The sequence below is a fragment of the Canis lupus genome, chromosome 7, assembly GCF_011100685.1.
Source record: "Canis lupus familiaris isolate Mischka breed German Shepherd chromosome 7, alternate assembly UU_Cfam_GSD_1.0, whole genome shotgun sequence".
Taxonomy (NCBI): domain Eukaryota; kingdom Metazoa; phylum Chordata; class Mammalia; order Carnivora; family Canidae; genus Canis; species Canis lupus.
In genome coordinates this window covers 46173889-46189808 of record NC_049228.1, presented here as the reverse complement: position 1 = coordinate 46189808, position 15920 = coordinate 46173889, and the positions used below count along the sequence as shown (strand labels likewise).

The 15920-nt window shown below is 45.3% G+C and overlaps 1 protein-coding gene across 3 annotated transcripts in view; it reads left to right on the top strand.

Moving 5' to 3' along the window:
• The window catches only part of SETBP1 (SET binding protein 1), a 357622-nt gene that overhangs the window by 170915 nt on the left and 170787 nt on the right, over positions 1-15920 (top strand). For all 3 annotated transcript variants that reach the window (XM_038543391.1, XM_038543392.1, XM_038543393.1), the window contains exon 3: positions 10446-10499. In XM_038543391.1, coding sequence (XP_038399319.1) covers positions 10446-10499 — 54 coding nt within the window. The remainder of the gene's footprint in view (positions 1-10445; positions 10500-15920) is intronic.

The following is a 15920-nucleotide window of genomic DNA, read 5'->3' as shown; positions in this document are numbered from 1 at the left end:
TCCCATTTTTGTGTATTATTGAAAGTGCCCACTTATGTGATCATAATGATATTATTCTTCTGTGGACCTTGGAATGCAACTATCCCCTTCCTATTATTGGGTTACTTAACTTTTTTGTTTTGTTTTGTTTTTTTGTTTTAAATAAATCCCTATCTCCAGGTCTCCAAAAGACAAAAGATCTTTTTTAGGTGGAATGAGGTAACTCATGAGAGTATTTCAATTGCTGGCAACACTACACATGTGGAATAGTTAAGAATGAACATAGGCCTTGGTTTCAGATGGAATTGAGCATACTCTCTGGATCTGTCAATTACTGTCTTGCAACTTTAAATAAGTCATTTAATGTGGCTAAGTCTGCTTTCTCATTCGTAAAATGGGTGTACTCATGGTACTGCCTCATGAGGTTCTTGAGAAGGTGTAATGATATGAGCTGATCCCTGGAAAGCATCAAATAGTTTTTGGGGATTCCCAGCATCTGTGATGGTGCCTGGAACTTGGTATGTCCTTATTAGCTGGAGAGGACAGCTAATTAGGGGAGAGGATATAAACTCGGTTAGGAAGAGAGGATACACATGATAAGTAACTGTGTTTGTAGCAGTGTAAGTATACAGAGCAGACTCCAGTGAGTCCTTGGTTAGCCAGAATTTGTGAACAGAGCTCCATTGAAAATGTTATCTTGAGTTCACAGATATTTGAGGGGAAGATCAGGACACTAGGACGTTACCTTACATGCCTACACTGTGAGGCTACCTGGGGCTGACGGGAAGCCTGGCTCCTACCTGCATGGCAGGTCATTTGGGGCACAGCTGGCAATGCTAAAAATGCCCCTGAAGCCAGGGCTGACTCCCTGGCATGGTAGGAAGGGAGAAAGCACCAGTCTATTTAGGGATGCCTGAGGGGGGTCATGGATGCCTTAGGCAGAGAACTGGAACTGTCATGATTCAGCATCATGATCACATTCCAGCTCTGCCACTTTTTCCCTCTGTAGCCCTGAATTATTTCACCAGTTTGCTCAACTATAAACTGTTGAAAATCATACTACCCTGCATTGATAATGTGAACATTAAGAGGGATGATAAAGCTAAAGCATCTACCTGGTATAAGAACAGGTAAAAGTGGGTCCTGAAAAATAAATTATTTTTCATATTATAATTCCCAAGAGTTCAGGGCAGGCTTTCTGGAGGAGATCCTTCAGTTTACGTGAGGCTTATGAAAACTATGTCTACTTGCATCTATGGGTCCAGCTTGACTTTATTCCTTTTAGATATCCACCTGTAATTGTGATTAATTGCTCCAGATTTGGCCTGAGGGACCTGGATTCTCAGCCAAATTGGCTGCACTGAACTGAGGAGCAGAGCTTTTGACTCTGGTGCTCACACCCTCTCTGAAGCAAGCACCTTCTGACTTTTCCATTCTCTGCTGCAAGTGAGCCTAGGGGTGTAAATCAATTTCCCAGGATTCGCCAAGGGGATGCATTTGAAAGCTTTAATACTAGTTTTAGAGCCAAGGGAGCAGATCATCTGGTCAGTTCTAACAGAAACTCAGCAAATGATTAGAAAAGGGAGACAAGCCTCAGTATCCAGCCCTGCTTGGCATATGTTCAGTGAGGGGAACCTCCTTTATTGGCCTTTTACGGACTTTGGAAACAGCCCACAGATGCTTGCAATGTGATTTCTTCATTTTGTTTGAAGAAAGGGACCTACAGCCCAGATTGTGTTCCTGAGAAGCAACATATCTTTAGCTCCTTCCTTTCCTGGTAAATTAGTTATGCTTTCTTAAGCATGTAGCTTGCCGAACTTCAGATGAAGAGAGCAGACATCACTGCCGGCAGAAAGCGTAAAGAAAGGAAGAGAAAGTATTTTCCTGATGAGTAACTCATGGCAAGTATTAAAGGCTGTGTTCCTAAAATGAGGTCTAATGTGTCCTTAAAATGAGTTCTAAAGGTTAATTTTCTTTTCCCCAGGTATATTCTGTTAGCACCATGAATGGTGTGTTTTCCAATCTAAGGGCCTCCTAAGATAGGAGTTTTCAAAATTCCTCTTTTACAAAGCTTTACATTATCAACATGGAAGTCCAATATGAAATACCAATAGAGGTTGTGCTGCCCTGGATAAAGTGGGTTGGAGGTAGGGACTCCCCACCTCAGCTCCCATTTCCCCCCTGCTCATACTCCCCAGGACCCTTCTGTGGAACCCAGGGCTCTGTAGGGCATGCCTTGAAAACCACTGGTCTTTAAGTGTGTTATGCATGGCTCATTTTGAGGTGCCAGAGCATCACAGGGGATGTGATAGAACCTTTGATAAAACACATTCCCCAAATAGCAGGGCTCCTGGAGTATTATGATGTAGTGAGGAAGAGCAGGAGTCAGCCGAATAGGGCTCCAATGCCACTCTACCACTTAGCAGTTGTGTACCTTCAGAAACGACTTAACCTTCTTTACCAAAATACTTAAGAAATGGGGATGTGACTATCCATGTTGCACATCACCAATTTATACCAGATTTAAGTTTGTAAACTTCCCACCCAGCACCACACAAGATGCTCTCCATGAAATCTGTTTTTCTTGGTCTAAGGAAAAATAATTCTAATGGGAATTTCAAAAAGAGTGGGACAGGCTTCCACAATTTCACAAGTTTGAAGAAACATAAAACAAGACTCATTGTCTCAGTGAGTTCTAGATTAGGCCATTAGAGTCCTCTTCTGTCATTAGGTCTCTGTGGTTATAGCTCTAATCTACAAGGAGAAGGATTAAAGACATTCCCACTCAGAAGTAGAGATAGTTGTGACTTGGACAACAACCAAATACATATACCACCATGTGGACATAGGCAATATGTGTGAGGTTATGCATGGAACTAAAAAAAAAGAAGGAGAAGGAGAAGGAGAAGGAGAAGAAGAAGAAGAAGAAAAGAAGAAGAAGAAGAAGAAGAAGAAGAGAAGAAGAAGAAGAAGAAGAAGAAGAAGAAGAAGAAGAAGAAAGAAGAAAGAAGAAAGAAGAGAAGGAGAGGAAGAGGAAGAAAAGAAGAAGGAAGAAGAAGAAAAGGAAGGAAAAGAAGAAGAAGAAGGAGGAGGAGGAGGAGGAGGAGGAGGAGAAGGAGGAGGAGGAGAAGAAAGAAAAGAAGAAGAAAGAAAAGAAGAAGAAAGAAAAGAAGAAGAAGGCTCTTCTGGCTGCATACCTAGAGGATTTTGTTAGAGATCTCACCTGTGAATATTAAAACCCCATCATTTAAAAATATAAATAAGAAATCAAGACCAGGCTTGCTTGGAGTTATATTCAGTTATTATTAGTCATCCTTGTTGCTCTTTGGGAAGGGATTCCATAGCTAAGGCTGGAGCTGTCAGTGGTTTCAGGTTCAACCTTTAAAATTCCATGAGGGCAGAGGGGATTTAGCAAAAGGGCATGCAGGACACCAGGATGGCAGCTTTAAGTGTGTTACTTGCTTCTTAGGCTGGTGGAGAGCCGGCTGCTTGGCTTCTATACCAGATACCCTAAATGTCTTGGCAGGTAGACTCATGCTTTCAGAATTGTAAGGTTGTTTACCGTGAGCTCGAATGTGGATGTGACTGCAGGCTCACTGGGATGATGAACCTGTGTAGCAGTCTGAGTGACCATCTGTCTAAGTTCCTGTTTGCACACTGGTCCAATAATGGAGATGCAGTATAGGACCATCCGCTGCCCTCCCTTCCATCCTTCTGATTAGGGATCCTTCCAGACAGTGTAGACAGCCTCTTAAAGGTGTGTGTGTTTTGAAGAGAGAGTTACTGGAAAAGAAAAGAGAGAAGAAACTAGAGACAGTCTGTTCCATCTCTGTTTCATCCCTAACCTAAGGAACCCTTGGGGGAGCTAGAATTGCAGGGCCAGAAAGAACCTAGAATTCATTCTATAGGCAGTAAAAGAAGACCCGGACAGGTAAAGTGAGCCCATGACAGATCCCATAGTGAGTTGAGCTGGAACCAAGGTAGGACATGCATCTTCTTCCTCCTAGTCTAATGCCCTTTTGTACAGCAATGGCCATGTACCGGCCCTGTGGGGAATGGCGACCAGATGGTTCCATTTCACCTCCTTATTCCACTTTCCACATTTCCTTCTGTGACCCCAGTGGAGCCGGGGGCCACCTGCTGGTGGGTGCTTCCAGGACCTGCTGCTGGGTGGAAATCACCTTCACCTTCTTCCCTTTCTTCTGTCTTAATCCTTGACTCACCTTGTAGCTCTCCCCCGGCTCTTTTGCAGTCTTCCGGTCCTCTGTGTTAGGGCATCTGAAACTTTCTCTCAGTTGCATACATAGGGTTGGCTTTGTTCTAGATTATCCATTGGGTGACTCACAATCTTTCTGAACCTCAGTTTCCTTTTTGCTAAGTTACAGAGTGGGACTTATTGGTTTCCAACAACCTCGGTCACACATTTGATTAGATGTTTGTCTCGGCTTACTGGGACATTGCCTCTCACAGATGCTGTCCTGAACTTTGGGGGCTGAGGGACTGGGTTGGAATGGGGTTCAGAGTCCATCCTGGAACCCAAGGAAGAACCAAGTGACACTTCACAAAGCAAAGAGGGAAAAAAAGATCCATTTCCACAAAATAGGAAAGGGGAACAGATTGAATGTGTGTAGGAGGAGTGTGTATGGGGTTAAGTGGAAGGTTTTTCTTTTTTAAGAGAGAGAGTGAGGGCAAATGGGGGGAGGGGCAGAAGGAGAGGGAGAGAGAACCTTAAGCAGACTCCCTGCTGAGAGTGGAGCCTGACACAGGGCTCAGTCTCACAGCCCTGAGATCATGACCTGAGCTGAAATCAAGAGTCAGATGCTTAACTGACTGAGCCACCCAGATGCTCCCTAAGTAGAAGTTTTATTTAATTAAAGGCTGGTAGGGGCAGCCCGGGTGGCTCAGCGGTTTAGCACCACCTTCAGCCCAGGGCCTGATCCTGGAGACCCGGGATCCATTCCCACATCACGCTCCCTGCATGGAGCCTGCTGTCTCTCTCTGTCACTCTGTGTGTGTGTGTGTGTGTGTGTGTGTGTGTGTGTGTGTGTCTCATGAATAAATAAATAAAATCTTAATTAAAAAATAATTAAAGGATGGTATATTTAAAGACCATTTAAAAATGGAGCATATTTCCCCAAAGCCATCTTTGCTCTGTTCTTTTATATACCTGGCTACCTACCCATGCATGCATGCCTGCATCCATCTGTCCATCCATCTATCCATCCATCCATCCATTCATCTATCCATCTCCCATCCCATCATTTATTTCTCTGCCCCACAAGGGAGGAGCTATGTGGGAAGAGCAAATGATCTAGAGAATCCTCAGTGTAACAAGGCTTCAGTTTGTCCAGCTGTATGTCTGCAAGGTTGAGATCCTTCTGGACAGATGTCCAGGGTGACCCAAACACCCCTTTTGCATCAATGACCCCCTTTCCTGATGCATGTGTCCTAGGTCAGCCTGGGGGATCGATGTATAGGCCCCACTCTCCCCAGATGGGATGTGTCCTTTGGCCAGGGACCAGGAGACAGGAAATGATGTTCTTGGAGCAGGTGGGCTTAGGGGGGAAAGGGAGCAGCCTCCTCCCCTCCTCTGAGGGAAGATTTGGAAATTAGCAGTGAGAGAGCAGCTGCTTGAGGGGCAGTTCTAAAGGGCACAAGATAAGGCTGACCACAGCTTGATGGAGGTGACTTTGGGTGAGGGAAGCAAAGAGAGACCCCATGCAGAGAGCTAGGTAGCAGAAGAGCTGAAGGTGGAAGACTCTTCTCTTGTCCCCCTCAGGGACCCAGAGCTTCCTTCATCTTCCCCCCTGCTCCTTAACCCACCCCTTAGGCTTGGAGAGACAAATAAAATAAAATAAACAAAAACTTGTGCCAAGAGAGAAATTGCAGCTCCTCAAAAATGGAAAGCAGGGTCATCATCCTAATATTTTGAATGTGGACCATTCCAGAGAACAGCAAGACGTGTCAGGAATGAGAATGGTCTGAGACAGGGCCCCAGGAATACTGCCCACTCCACCAGGGAGATGAAAGAATTTTCTCCTTCCTTTGCCTTTTAAATGTAATTCTGTCTGCCCTGCTCCCCCAGCACCCGCTCAACCCTCTCGCTGGGAGCAGTGCAGACAGTTAGCAGTCCTGGGAAAAGGCAGGATCCTTTTCATTAACTTCAGCCTGATTGAAGTCCCCAGAGCCAAGGCAGATTGCATTTTCCTCCCTTGCTGCCTCCCTGCACAGCCAGGCTGCTCTGGGCAGTGAAGGCTTTTCCAGGGGGACAGAATGAGGCCATCCTCGAGTAGGGCAATGGCTGGGAGAGGGTCTGGATCATTGCTTTTCAGAACCATGGCTTTGGGGAGGGACACATTTGTGTCTTCATGCGTGGGCCTCAGTTTCCCTGGTATTCTGAGCACATCTATCTTACATCCAGCACAGAGGCAAGCAGCCACTGTGTCGGGGTTAGGGGTGTCTGCAGAGGGACTGGGGGTTCGAGGACTCACCCAGGCTTGTTGTTAACTAGCCATGTGATCTTGAGAAGTCACTTAGCAACTTCGGCAAAGTAAGGACTTAGTCTGGAAGGTTTTAATTTGTTTTAGGGGCAAAACATTTGACTCCAAGTTAATTTGTGTATATGAAAGAGAGAAGAGCAGAGCTGTTCTGGGTGACAGGTGGGTGGGGCAGAGAGGACACATCGGGGGCTCTCTGACTCTACCACGTGCCCTTGCTCTGGTTCCCCAGCAGAGGTGGCTCCTGACCCTTCTGGGGACACGGTGGTTTTTTTTCATCCACCCAGAGAACTTCCGCTGTCTCCTTTAGGTCCTGATACTCTTTGGGGGGTCCAGATCTAGGTGGCTGCAATTTCACCATAGAGGAGGACTTCCTGTCCTGTATTTCTAATCCGCATGTGAGCAAGATGCTTCAGCCAACCTTCTCTTCTTCCTGAGTGCATGATGTGTAGGCATCTAGGAAATAATCAGCTTTGTAAAAGGGAGTGGTCAAGGAGCAGGGTCTGTGTTCAGCCCTAGAGCTCATGTAGTTGGTTAGAGCAAGAGTGGAAGCCAGAAGCAAGGCATGCAGGGGGTCCTGGCTGGAAGTTTGGGAAAAGCAGACTTCTGCTCTAGTTCATTCAGGAACCACCTAGGGACTAGGTCACAAGTCCGCCTTTGGCTATTTCCCAGGTCAGATAACACCTGAAACGTGTGCTAGATTGTGAGGGAAATAGTTCAGAATCTCCAAGGTAAAGAATTCAGATGTTCCTGAAGTTACCTGATAACCATAACTGACACCTCCTTGCTGCCTCCCCCAAACGCACCTCGGATAAGCTAACATGTCTAAGCAGCCTCGGGCCCATCGTATCGTTTCATCCCCAGGAAGGGGAGCTCCCCCTCTCTGTCAGGTAGTGGGTTCATTCACTGCTCAACCTCTTTCCCTTTCATCCTATCTTTCCTTCAGTTTAACCTTTGACACCTACACTGAAGTATAAGCCAATATTCTCTTCTAAAACCTACAGAGGGGACAAAATAACTTGTTCTCATCATGTAAGTTAATTAATTCATTCAAATATCCGAGTGCCTCCTTCATGCAGGAAATGCTGTAGATACTGAGTGCCATTTCCCCTTGTTGACTTGAAGGGTGTCATAAGCCATCTCTCACATTCACACTCTGTTCTCCAGGCTCAGCAGTTTAGCCATTCTTGCCCTTACCTAGAGGTTGACAGTGTTCCCCACTTTCCTTTTAAGTCATTTGGCCAATAGGTATTTATTGACTAATCATCTGTCTAGGTTCCTCTCATCACTTTGAAGAATGCAGAAGCTACATAAAATAGAAATCATGTTCTTGTTGGGCATGGTCTTATTAGGTGAAAAAATAATTTTAAAAAATACGCACGACAGCACAAAACAGACCCTTAAATAATTAAGAACTAAATTGCATGCATCTGATTTCCTTTTAAGAGAAGGAAAGAGGATGTGAGGCTTCTAGGAAGGTGGGATAGATCCTAATTTTGTTGAGCTAGAGACCTAACAAGTAATAACCAAGGATGCCATATCTCTATATCCAGCCAAGCAGATGGATCTGGCAACTTCTCAATTCCCAAACCGCTGACATGAGGGAACAGTGCATATGTTGAGATGCTTTGAACACGCCTGTGGTTGATTTCCAGATGAAGCATCTCAGAGCTAGGAGGAAGTAGATGTTTTGTCTCACGCCTTCTCCGTATCTGGTGAACCCTGTTAAGTGGGGGAAGAAAGGCACCTGCCTGCTGGATTCCCAAGGCCTGGAGAATTCAGAGATTTGGTCCAATATGCTAACACGTGTTGATGGCTCTGCCCTTGCAAAGGTCACTGCCGTGCTCAAACCTCCCTCCAGCTTTTCTGTCTCTCCTCCCCAGCTCCACCCTAATCTTTACTCAACTCAAATTAGAGGCCTACACTGCATTGATAAGCTCCAAAGAGTAGATGGTCCTTGCCAATTAAATGAAAGAATGTGTGGAAGAAGGGTAGTGAAGCGTCATTCATAGGGACATGCTTTATGTTACTGCCCGTGGCTCATTGACTCAGAAAGTAGCACTCATCTCTTTTCCTCCACCATGGCACCTCAACAGATGATCTCCAGCCTGCTATTGTCCAGAAGCACCGTTGTACAGCAGAAAGAGGAGGAGTTTTGGGAAAATATAGTTTTGGATTTAAATCCCAATACATATACCACCTGTGTGACCTAGAAAATGTTGTTTATCTTCCATTAAGTCTCAATTTTCCCATCCATAAAGTGGAGATGCTTTCTATCTCGTGTGGCAATTGTAAGGTTAAAAATGAAAAAGAGTTTTAAGCAGCAAACACTTTGCTGGATACCCAAGCAATCCTCGATGCACAATGTCTCCTAACTCCCTCCATCGTGCTGGATGTACGCCGTGGATGGCATGAGCAGATGCACGGGGAGCTGGGGCGGGAGGGGCATCCCTTGTCCACTTCTTGAAGCTGCCTCACCTGAACCTCCTTGCCTGCTGCCTTTCCATACGCAGGGCTCAGTTCCAACTGCATCTGATCTCAGTATCCCTCCCCCACCCCGACCTTTCTTGCTCTATGCACACGCAGTTTTGTGCTTACACACCACTACCCTCTGCTCACATGACATATACATATCTAATCTTCGACCAACCTATAGTTCCTTAATGGTGGGGACTGTCTTATGATTAGGTGTGGCCCTCCATGACTAGTTAAGTACCCTAATGGCCTGTTGCATGGCTCTTTCATAACAAACAGAGGATCCAAACTGGCTGTCCATCAGGAGTAGTGCCACCTTCTCTGGGCACCTTCAGTCTGGGGAACCTCGCCTTCAGGACTTGGGGTGGGGACAAAGGGACAACCTGTACATTCCCCACCTCATCTCTGCTCTTTCCCGGAGTTAACACCACTTTCTGTATCATTTTTGGCAAAATGATTTAGAGGAGCTAAACAGCCCAGTTGAGCTTTCCTGAAGGCAGCATGACCCCCTCTCTTTCTTGAACCAAACAAAATATTGTTATAGCAAACATGAAATCTTTCCTATTTTTCACAAACGCTCTCCAGGCCTAACAAAGCTAGCAGTCACACTCCTTGAATCAAAATAAGCATCTGCCCTTTTTCTCTTTATCCCACAATTTCCCAGCATTTTTGAACAACAATAAAGTATGTGATTATTTTAGTAATTAATCGTATGCTTCTATTTAGTGCTTTCTAGAGAAGATGCAAAAATATCAAAACATGAACTTGACCCTTTAATATTGATTAAACACAGAGGCACAGAAAATATATAAACCTGACTCTTATTTTCCAATATTGTACATGGCAGTTTGAGGCATAAGCTATGAACACCTGAATAGTATATAAGATCAGAGGTAATATACAGTGACAGGAAGCTGAGTCATGTGTAGGTGGATAAAGAGAAGGGTTATTTTTACTGGTCTGATAGAAGAAGAAGGAGAAGAGAAGGAGAAGGAGAAGGAGAAGAAAGAGGAGGGGAAAGAGCAGGGGAAGAGGAAGAAGCAGGCCTCCCAGAGGAGGTGGTCTGTAACTGTCTCTTTAGCTCGTGGTATCACAGACTACTTTGGTAGTAGAAAGAAAGTCAGGGACCTTCTCCCAAAAGAAGTGTTACACATCTGTAAATTTGTGCATAATTATACTCACAATTTTAGAAGTTTGTGGACCTCCCGGTGTCCACACAGAGTCCCTGATCCGTGATTTACAACCCTTAGTAGAATTGGTGGCACATAGACGGAGGGCCGCAGAGGGAGAAAAAGTCAGAGGTGTGGTGGACACAAGATGAGAAGGCTGTTGGGTCTAGGTTCCTAGCCCAGAAATACCACATTTGCCTTTTGTGATTCTGCTTCTCGAGCTTGGGAGCTGGGCGGTGGTGAGTCCATTCCTTGTGAGTTGTCCAGTGGATACTGTGCACAAGCCTAGAGAAGTATCACTCAGAAAAACTTTGTTCTTTTCCAGCTCCTCTCAGCCAGTGACCTTGCAGCCAGCGACCTCAAAGGATTTCAGCCACAGGTAAGTCCACCGGGTCCCTTTGTGAAGCTTGGGAGAGTTGAAATGCCCCATAGTTTGGTTGTAAGCAAACAACACTGGAACCAGGACAGAAACTCCCATAATGGATCTCCCAATTTTTCTGACAGTCTGACGCTTTCAACCTTGACAGTGACCTGGTAGCTTGTACTCTGGTTGCAGCTACCCCTCGTGTCATGGCAAACACAACCTCTTTCTGCTGTCTCTCTATGTTTTATAATGGCGGGGGCAGGGGTGGAATGTAAGCCAAGATGGCTGGAATGCATGGTGGTGGACAGCCTACCAGAGGAAAAGGCTAAACCAAGCAGGTAGAGGTCAGGGTGGGGCTGGCGTTCACCCCAGTACTTCTCTTTTTGGGGACAGGATACTTACCTTTCTGAACTCTCCGTGTGCAAATGACTTAGAGTCAAGGTGTGGCAGCCACGTTAGTCTCAGACTCTTGCATAGGCAGATGGTTGTGTTTTGCTGATCATGGGCAGGGAAGAGACCACCATTATCTCTGGCCAGAATGCTGTTTCGGGATTGTCATGGGCAGACCACAGGACGGAGCAGGCGAGGGCTCTCTGAGAACCTCCATGGCGGTGGTAAAGATGGAACAACTCTACCCTCCCTATCTCTGGAAGGAGATTACTGTCAATGAAGGAACGTAGAAGCATCAACACACATACACAGCAGACACACAGAGACCCTTGTGTTCTCTAGGCACCCCAGTGGAGACTGAGCATATATACAGAGAGAGGTAAACCCAAGAATGACAGCTGTGGTCCTCCATCCCTGGTCCTGTCCCTCTTTGGATATGAACCTTGCTGTCACTTTTCTAACCCGGCACCTGCCCTAAGGACCCCATTGTTCTCTGCCTTTGTGGGGAGATACCATAGCTCAGGACACACAACTTTGGGGACAGAGCAAGTAATTCTCTAGTAGCAAGCATTCCCTATATTTGGTAATGTTTTGTTCTTTAAATCAGTTTCATATCTGTGAGCTCACCATGCCCTCACTACACTTCTATGTGGGGTATACCCTGTGTGTCCCCTTATGCTGCAGGGGCACAGAGGACCCGGGTCCTGGTAAGAAATGGCCTCAGACCACACAGGGAGCCGAGGACAAGAACACAGAGTGGAAAGCAAGGGCTTAGAGAGAGAGAGAGAATGCATAAAACAAAGGGCTCCGAGGGAGAGGCAGAGATGAATCCTCGCACCGTTCAGGGTGTGGTGTCCGTCTGTTGATCCTTGTTGATCCTCTGTTGATGCAGTGAGGTTTTAAAAATAGGTAACCAGCAAGCCTTTTGGCAACTATTGACAGCTGATAATCACTTACTCACATATTCACACAAACTTCCAGGGGAGTGAAGGGAATGTGAAACGAAAGCATCAGAAAATCAACATTTACCCATACCCTGTCCACGGCCACGCTCACACGCAGTGGCATCCCAGCTAAAGATTCATTTTTCCCTGAAAATGTATAAAAACAAAGAATAAATAGGCTTGTGCAATGTTTTGTGGCTTGAAAAGGCACATAGTAGAGACTGACTTTACGGAAGGGGCATGTGGATGTGTCTGTGTGTGTGGTTTTGGCATCAATTCTTTCTGAGGTGGTCGCATTCTTTCCATGTCTGTTGAGCCGCATTTCTAGATAGTAGATTTAAAGGGAAATGTTAAGGGAAGGAAAAGTTAGGTATATCTGAGGTACCTCAATGACGTTTGAGGCCATGATGATGGAAAGGCAGCTCCTGTACTCGCGCAGATAACCCCACAGTAGCTGGTGCAGATGGCTCACTCCCCTGGTTCTGTCTGACCTTTCCACATTATTCCATTTGTGTGCCACTCCCCTGAGGCTGGAGACATAAATGCATATTTTTCACTCCTCAGGATGCGTGTTCCCGAGGCCAGGAAGCCCAGGGAATCTTGTGGCCAGCGCGTAATGCCCAGATCAAAGTTAATTCTCCAGTGTTATTCCTAAATCAAAAAGGCCCGGATGTGTCTCAAGTCAACACCACCCTTTTGGGTGCTTTTCCGAACAGGAACAGAATGCTGCCCACATGCTTTAGGCTGCCTTCTCTCAGCCCCACTGCACCAAATTGTCGGCTTCTGTTGTTATTTTCTGCTTTTGGTTTCAGCTGAAACTGAGCCCCACGCATCTTGATGTCTGCAGCAATCACGGACACGTTCCCTTCTGGGAACCGTGGCAGACATTCAGGAGGGGACCTCACTGAGATACCCGAGACCCACCAACCCCCTGACCTCCCCCAGGGTCACTGCAGTGGGGCCTGTCAGCTCCCATCGAATTCACATGTATCAGGGGCCTGTAAAGGGTTTTCTTTTCCTTGGTGCCCGTTCAGGCTGCAACTGCTTAGGGAAAAGGGACATCGTTTCCTCACTGATCTTTGACGGCTCTTAGCTTTGAAAGTGTGGAGCAGCAACTATAGTGGACTCTGTACTTTGTGGGTCCATATGGAGAAGAAAAGGGTCAGGAAGCAACTGTCTGTCTTCTGTCCATGACTGTTGGTTTGTAAAGACACCATGCCATGCCTGGGAATAAGGACGTTACTTCCAAGGAAGAGCCTGATGGTGGATGCTAAGGTTTCAAGGTTTATAGGATAGGAGTGCATGTTCTCCTGGGCTGGTGTGCTTGTCCTCTGCGCCGCACAGGGGAGACCTGTCCCCTAGCGTCAGGCCTGGGCTGACAGGTACCTACCATTCTCAGCAAGTTTTAAAGGCACAGGTGGAAAAGCTTCTGCAATTTACATCTAAACCCCCCAGACCCTTCTCTTCCATTTGGTTCCCACCTCAAACACATCTTTATTTTCCATTATCCTGTTCTTTTGCCTTTTGAAGGAACAGATACAGTGAGTCTCCTTTTCTTCTTGTCTTTGGATGGTTGGAAATGAGGATCCTCATCCCTTTTTCCAGACCATCCCTCTCCATCCCCCATGAGAATAAAAGGAGGTGTCTTATTCCTATTTGTAAAATCCACCAATTGTGTGCTTTCTCCTTCTTTCTTTCTTTCCTTCTTTCCTTCCTTCCTTCCTTCCTTCCTTCCTTCCTTCCTTCCTTCCTTCCTTCCTTCCTTCCTTCCTTCTCCTTTCTTCTTTTGCCTAGTATAAAAGCTGTTAAGTATTCACTGTAGAAATTTTGGAATGTGTGAAGGGAGTCAAAAGGTACAAACTTCCAGTGATAAAACAAATGAGTCCTAGGGATGTAAAGTATGGCATGGTGACTGTAATTAGTAACACTGTGTATTTGAAAGTTGCTAAGAGACTAGGTCTTAAAAGTTCTTATCATGAGAAAAAAAATTGTGACCTGTGCAAGTGATGGACATTATTTAAAAATATAACTTAAAAAAGAAGTCTGAGAAGTATAGAAAAACTTAAAAAATCTCCTCTTACTCTACCTCAGAAATCTAGATAATGACATTTTGGGGTCTTACAGTTTTTGTTGTTCATCGATATGTATGCATCTATCAGATTTTTCAAAATGTAGTATCTTATTTTATATGCTTTTTGTTACCTTCCACTTTGCATGCTTTCCATGGCACTGAAGATTCTTCTAGCAGCTGGCTATTTTGGTCTGCTTGCTGGTCCTGTCATATATTTACCACTTCCCCCTTGCTAGATGTCACATTACTTTTGCAGGCTGAGATTTCCAGGAGCAACCCCAGGAAAATGCTGAATCTACTATCCTCATCTAGGATACAAGGGGCATCCAGGGCTTCTTGGCAGTTAATTCTTTGTTTCTCAGCTCCTGCAGGGATGGGAAGGCTTTTTCTTTTCTTTTTTTAAGATTTATTTATTTATTTGACAGAGAGGGTGAGAGTAGGGGGAGGGCAGAGGGAAAGAGAATCCTCTAGCAGACTCCCCACTGAGCGTGGAGCCTTATGCTGGGCTCAGTCTCAGGACTCTGAGATCATGAGCTGAGCTGAAACCAAGAGATGGCCGCTCAACTGATTGAGCCATCCAGGTGCCCCGATGTGAAGGCTTCTTAAAGTTTTCAGTGGAGTGTCCATGTGAAGGCACCCTTGGGCACTTGTGTACACACTTACAGGGCCCCAGGTAGGGAATGTGCTGAAAGAACAAGAAAAAATAACGTGGCATGGGCCCACACACACTCAGATGCAGGGTTTCACATGTCCAGCCTCAGTGCTGGGAAAGTGAGCTTGAAAGGATGCATTCCCTGCAGAGGAGAGGGCCCACTAAAGCACTTGGCTCTCACCTATCTTGTAGACTCCCCATTGTCTCAGACCAGAGGAGGATACTTCTTCCAGAAAAAAATGGAGTTTTACTTCCAGTATGTCTCATTATAGGATTTTGTGGGGCAAGTGGGCTAGCTGTCTTGTCAAGGGTAGCCAATTTTTAAGGAATTTCCAAGATGTCTATTGCTCTTATGGCCAAGGGTATATTGTTGTGGAAGGTGAGAAGAGAGTACATCAAGACACACAGGAAGACATTTTTCAGTGTCAAGGAAACAGCTTTCTGTCACCGAATTGCCATTTTATTCAGAGGCACCCATGGAGACCTTTATGTGGGGCTCCCTGCTGTGCAGACGCTTCCCCAGAATTTGTCAGTTCTGTAATGTTCTCCCACTGATGCCAGCTTTGTGACCCTGGGAAAGTTACCTCGTGTCTTTAGTCCTTGTGTTCCTTATCAAACAAAAAAGTTGTGTAGCTTTATCTCACAGATAGTTGTAAGGATTAAATGGGACAATGTTGTGAAAGCAGCCTAGAGTGATGCCTGCCACATGCAGTGAATTCAATTTTTTCTTCCATTAGAGAACTACGGGTTAAATTACTTAAAAATTCAGGAGAAGGAGACAATGTGTCTCTATAGAGCAAGCGAGGAAGTCTTCCAGGTAGAGGTGTAATTGTGTACCTGGGCCAAGATAGTGCTAGTGAGGTAGTGAACTTATTCCAGGGCTGGGGAAGGCTGATGAGGTGCTTGGGAGTGTTCTGGATCCCTGGAGTAGAGAGAAAAGTTGTAAATTAAGTTGGAACCAAATTGCAGAAGGTCTTAAATGTCTGGGGAAAATGGTTGGATTTTTTCAAAATTGAACTATTATTGAAGTTTTCAAGTTTATACCAAAGTAAGTATAATAAACCTCTGTATACTACCCAACTTCTATTATCTATTATCCAACTTCAGTGGTTTGTTACTACAAAAGCCCTGGCTTATAGCATTTGCTGATTTCTGTGGTATAATTATCCCCACCATGACTAATTCTGACAGTCCGCTTTCTGGGGCTGATATGATTGGTTCCCAGCTCACTGCTGGGCCAGCTTCAATAATAATTACCATTGCCATTTGCCAATCTTACTTTACGTATACTCCTATAGATAACCAGTGTCGGTCCATCTGTCATCTATCTATCTATGTATCTATATAATTTTGTATGTATATAATTAAAATTTTAAGTT